Raw genomic sequence first — 5,531 nt, forward strand, 5'->3', positions numbered from 1 at the left:
TCCCCCCCCCCACACACACTTTTTCCCTCCACTTTACAACACTAATACCCACAGTGTCATTTACTTTGCACATTTCTCTGAAATATGCTTGTACTTAAAGCAAAACAGAGGGCAGTGTGGCTCAGAAAAGTAACCTGCTGCTATTCTGGCACAAAGTCTTCTGGTCTGGGATTTCAACATCAAAATGATTTAAATCCAGGGTTTTTATAATTGTCCCCTCACTATAACAGCAAACGGCTGTGTGGAACTTGGCTGTTGCTCTGGGTAAAGGTACCTGTGGAGTAGGAGAGTGAGATTTCAGGTCTCAGGTGCTCCACAACAGAGGAGCTTGGGATTTCCTGTCTCCTGCTGAAATGACAAACCAGTTGTTTTGGCTTTTGAAATACTTTCCCAGGTTGGGGTGAAAAAAGAAACATATTGTAGATGTTTTATCCCTACAGGAGCTGTAAGCAAGAAATATTTACCACCCGCGCTTTCCCATGGTAGACATATTTTCTCCACAAACAATAACTGTAGTTCATGGGAGATTATTGGAATGCAGAAATATTAGTGTGCACACATTCTTTTACTTTGCGTCATCTGCTGTTCACTTGTGTACAGTTATTTTGAAGTATTTGTATAAAGTATTTGTTTTTGTCTATTGTTTGAAATAACTTATTTTATAGTCCTTTTAATAACTCATTATTTGAACTCTTGAAATCGGTTTACTGTAATCTTAATCATTTATCCCATCATCACCCTCTCCTTCGTAATTGTTTATTCTCTGCACATGGCTTTGTACTTGTTAAAAGGTCTCAACAGCAGTGCATATCAAAGCTAAAATGTTTGCAATGAATGTATGATTTATGTGCCGGATGGGCTACTGTGATGTTTGACTGCAATATTATTCGCATTGATTTCTGCTGTGATTTATACTGTTGATTGCTTATAACAAAACATTCCTGCCTTCTGTGAATTGGACATCTTTTTAATATCAACTGCAGATATTAATTATTGTCAATAAAAAAATCTGTTGACTGTATTGGCTTTGACAAAACTGTGGTCTTCATCATTTTATGTATGATTGATATATGAATAGATAGACAAACTGACGAATGAATGGATGGATGGATAGATAGATGCCAATGAAACAGTTTTCTTTTTCTTTCCTTTATCTTTACTGGTTTGTGTGATTTTTAACTTGACTTGCTCCTAAGCTTGATGTGAAGTTGGCCAGTGTTTAAAGGGAGGAACTCCTGACTCTGTAATTGGCACCCCAATCAGCAGTGGGAGGCAGTTTTAAAGGCGTCTCCCTTCTTGCAGGCGCTTGTAAAACAATGAATGTCTTTGAGTGTGGACAATTTTGAATGCAGGCAGGCTGACAAGCAGGGAAACTTGCGTTACCTTCCCCGGCGATGACCCCCTGACTGAATGCGCTCAAGAGCGAAGCCAGGGAAGTTTCCATTTTGCTCTGAATTTGTATAAAGCCATTTGAACTTGGCTGCAACAAACACATTTGCAGCTTCTTCAGATCTGAGTTTCAAAGTCTCGGGGGAAACGGGAGCGGTGAGCCAGCGCCACGAAACGGATTATCGACGATCGTTCACGGCATCACACAGCTGGTTGACTTTATGCGAACCGCCTGGATCTGTTAGCCCGGGTTGCCCCACAAAAACAACAGAGAAAGACAATTTTGCGCATAATTCGATTTAACTGCATTATTTGTAGAGCTTGTGGAACTTCCCCGCAAGTGTTGAGCAACTTTAAAAGCAATGGTGGGAAGACTGAACTTGCGGAATGTGTGTGACGATGATCCGCTGGATATGAATTTCAAAGCTGATCGGCCGCTGGACAGTCCGGACTCTGGTCTGCCTCCGAGTCCGAGTCCGAGCGTTTGGTTACTGCAGGGCACCGGGGCTGGTACCCCGATCACAGAAGACGAGAACAGAGGGACAGCTGTGGTATGGTTCCTTAATGCAAAAATATTAACAAAATATTTGTGCTTTTGTCATTTTTATTAGGTTATTTTAAATATTAGTATTTAGTTTTTTTTTTAATATATATATTTTTTACATTTTTGATCATTTATTATATGTGGTGTTTGTATGTATGTATAACCAATAAAAAAATTTAATATTTATATACATATTTTAATTTATACTGATTTTTACAAATATAACAAATATCTATAAAACAATATTTTAAAAATTCCTAATTACAGGTTCATAATAATCGCCATTTGCATGCATTGTCCTATGGCGAAGGAATTGAACTTGATCCTCTGCCACTGAAAGAAATAAGGTAAAGTTTTTTTTGGTTTTTGTTTTTTGCTGTGGCAGGTGCAATTCATATGTAGCACTAACTTGTAACACGTGTTCTTACAGATACACGTCGTCAGTGCGTTATGATTCAGATCGGCACTTCATCCAGTACGTGACCCTGCAGCCCAAGGGTTTGGGTCTGGAGATGTGCAGCCAGACGGTGTTGGCCCTGCCTCAGAGCACCTGGAGACATTACAAGACCCAGCTGGAGTTCCAGCCCCGTCAGCGGGTGCAGCGCTACCAGAGCACCACCATAGTGTACCCCAAACACACCCGGACCTTCTACACCACCCAGCTCAAATATGACGGGCACAAGCTGACCAAGCGCTTCTTTTCAGCTGTAGAGATGCAGGCTTCTGATTGCCAGGCTGGTCTTTGAAAGACACACGGGCATCTGTGCCTGATGTTACACCCATATGTACCAATTATAAACCACTGCCTGCATTCATTGAGTCCCAAGAGGGGGAAAAAAGGAAACTCTGACTGAAATTGTTGCCAGTTGGAAAGGGGATCCCTAGTCAGATGCGCAGTTTTAGTTTGTTTTAGGCTGAAGGAAGAGTAAGCAACTGTGTTGCTCTGTTTGAAGGTTTGTTTAGGAGCAGCATATGGAGGAGATTTGTATGTGTTTTCTCCATCAGTTATCAATGGTAATGTACAACAATGGTGTTTAATTGTATGTAGACGTGTGGTTGATTATTTAATGGTGAGATTCGAGTTTCAGATATTCTGCTCTGATCTTGGACCATCGTTGGTTTGAAGGTTAGATTTGATTTTGACACATAGTTGGCCATAGAGAAATACATGATTTACTAGAGCGCAAACTTTTGCCCCATCATAAAGTGAGTATTAGAATAATACAATGGTGCATTTTAGGTTTGGGTTACAAAGGTGCAGTTTCAGTACATATTTTTCACGTTTCTATTTAACAGGTTCAATCTCACTGAGCTGTAGAATGGTAACGTTCATATATTAGGGCCTAAAAAGTGTTTTCTGAAGAAACCGGGTATGTTGGTGTGTCTTTGCACAAGTGTGGTGATGAGTGTATGTGGATTAAAACATTAACTCCATCTTAAACTAACATTGTCTGCATATTTTACTACTGTAATTATCCATTAGGACACTTATGGGAAGAACATTAGGACACTGGGGGAAGTCATGGCCTAATGGTTGGAGAGTTGGACTCGTAACCCAAAAAGGTTGCGGGTTCGAGTCTTGTACCAGCAGGGATTGTAGGTGGGGGGAGTGAATGTACAGCGCTCTCTTCCACCTTCAATTTGCCCACGTGTCACATTACTTTCTTCTTTTTCTTCTTTTATGCTGTCATCCATATTTTCTTTATGTAAAGGCTAGCTTACTTCCACAGCTCTGCTTGGTTTTAGTAAGTCATTCTCTGTATCGTTACTCATGAAGGAAAATGAGAAGTGGGGTCACATTAGAACTGAACTCAGTCGTGCCTGAAACTGCAGACTGAGGCATCTGTAGACCAGTGTTTGAAATAAATTATGATGTAAATAACAGCATTTCAGTTTAAAAATGTTTTTATCAGTGGCATATTTCCTGTTCTTGTTTTAATTCTCTTTAATTCTGTGCACAGTCATTGATCAAGTGTGTGACACAAATGTGCTGGTTTTAAAATCTGTAGCTGTGCTGTGTAAAATTATTCTTTTAACTTGAATTCCTTTTAAGATGGTTATTAACTGTTCAAATGAAATAAATACATGTTTAAAGTGACATGTTTTTTTAATTTTTTTTTTTATAAAATGTGCATTGTCCTTGATGTTTGTATTTTTGCATCATGCTAGAAACCAAGACCCTACTTCAAATACAAAGTAGTGCGACTAGTAATCTTCTCATTTGTTGTTCTCGAGAGTCCCCTAGAGGTGTGAGTAAGTATTACAGATACAGTATTGCAAATAAAGCCTTCAGTTCAGATTAAATATGAAGGCAATTGTTTTAAAATCTATATAGTGCTAGTATAAGTTTCATTAATACAAGAACTTTACTGGCTGTCAGGGCAGGCCAAGCTCTTCATGAGATCATCTTGAGCAGCCAGATACCGCCGCCTCCTGTTGGTTTTATAAATCTCAATCCTCTTTTCCTCTTCCACAGGGTTGGCCAGCACTCCCACCCACACTCTAAAAAATGCTGGGTTAAATTCAACCCAAAAATATTGTGTAATTTTGGTCAATAGTTGTGATTGTAGTAATACTTTTAATTCTGGACACAGGATGGCACTGTCGTGTTTGTTTGTCTGTCTATTATCTGTACATTTTACCTGTCTATCTTTCCACTGAAAACTTGTACATAGTTAATGTTTATTATACATATAAACGAAGTATTTTATGTCTTTTGAGAGCCCCAGTGTTAGTTAGTAGTACCAGCCTCAGTACTAGTGAAACTGATGGTGAACACTTTGATAGCCCCTGTGCGTCCAGCTCATCAGTACACAAGTAAGTAGTTTGGATGATGCTTAGTGGAAAATTGTTAGATATTGTGTGCAGACATGGAATCCAAGTTATTCTGCTGAACTGCAGCATTTGTTATTTCTTTGCTTTTGTCACTTGACATTGTTCTTCTATTTAGCACCCTGTTGAAAAAACCAGCATATGCAATGACAATGCTTTTGTCATTTTTATTAGGTTATTTTAAATATTAGTATTTAGTTTTTTTTTAATATATATATTTTTTACATGTTTGATAATTTATTATATGTGGTGTTTGTATGTATGTATAACCAATAAAAAAATTTAATATTTATATACATATTTTAATTTATACTGATTTTTACAAATATTATAAAAAATATCTATAAAACAATATTTTAAAAATTCTTAATTACAGGTTCATAATAATCACCATTTGCATGCATTGTCCTATGGCGAAGGAATTGAACTTGATCCTCCGCCACTGAAAGAAATAAGGTAAAGTTTTTTTTTGTTTTTGTTTTTTGCTGTGGCAGGTGCAATTCATATGTAGCACTAACTTGTAAAACGTGTTCTTTCAGATAAACTGCATATTTTACTACTGTAATTATCCATTAGGACACTTATGGGAAGAACATTAGGACACTGGGGGAAGTCGTGGCCTAATGGTTGGAGAGTTGGACTCGTAACCCAAAAAGGTTGCAGGTTCGAGTCTTGTACCAGCAGGGATTGTAGGTGCGGGGAGTGAATGTACAGCGCTCTCTCCCACCTTCAATACCACGACTGAGGTGCCCTTGAGCAAGGCACC

At 38.5% G+C, this 5,531-nt stretch overlaps 1 protein-coding gene across 1 annotated transcript; it reads left to right on the forward strand.

Moving 5' to 3' along the window:
* The first annotated feature begins 1,326 nt into the window (after positions 1-1,326).
* LOC107690417 (filamin-interacting protein FAM101B-like) lies at positions 1,327-2,763 on the forward strand. The gene is made up of 3 exons (XM_016488748.1): positions 1,327-1,940; positions 2,201-2,280; positions 2,364-2,763. Exons 1-3 carry the CDS (start codon positions 1,752-1,754, stop codon positions 2,677-2,679), a joined length of 585 nt encoding a protein of 194 aa, XP_016344234.1. The 5' UTR covers positions 1,327-1,751; the 3' UTR covers positions 2,680-2,763.
* Positions 2,764-5,531: the final 2,768 nt, after the last annotated feature.

The sequence above is a fragment of the Sinocyclocheilus anshuiensis genome, unplaced genomic scaffold (assembly GCF_001515605.1).
Source record: "Sinocyclocheilus anshuiensis isolate Anshui unplaced genomic scaffold, SAMN03320099.WGS_v1.1 scaffold1455, whole genome shotgun sequence".
NCBI classification, from domain to species: domain Eukaryota; kingdom Metazoa; phylum Chordata; class Actinopteri; order Cypriniformes; family Cyprinidae; genus Sinocyclocheilus; species Sinocyclocheilus anshuiensis.

Coding starts and splice junctions, on each gene's coding strand:
- LOC107690417 (XM_016488748.1), top strand. CDS start 1,752: ATGGTGGGAAGACTGAACTTGCGGAATGTGTGTGACGATGATCCGCTG. Junction 1,941..2,200: donor AGAACAGAGGGACAGCTGTG/GTATGGTTCCTT, acceptor TCCTAATTACAG/GTTCATAATAATCGCCATTT. Junction 2,281..2,363: donor CTGCCACTGAAAGAAATAAG/GTAAAGTTTTTT, acceptor GTGTTCTTACAG/ATACACGTCGTCAGTGCGTT.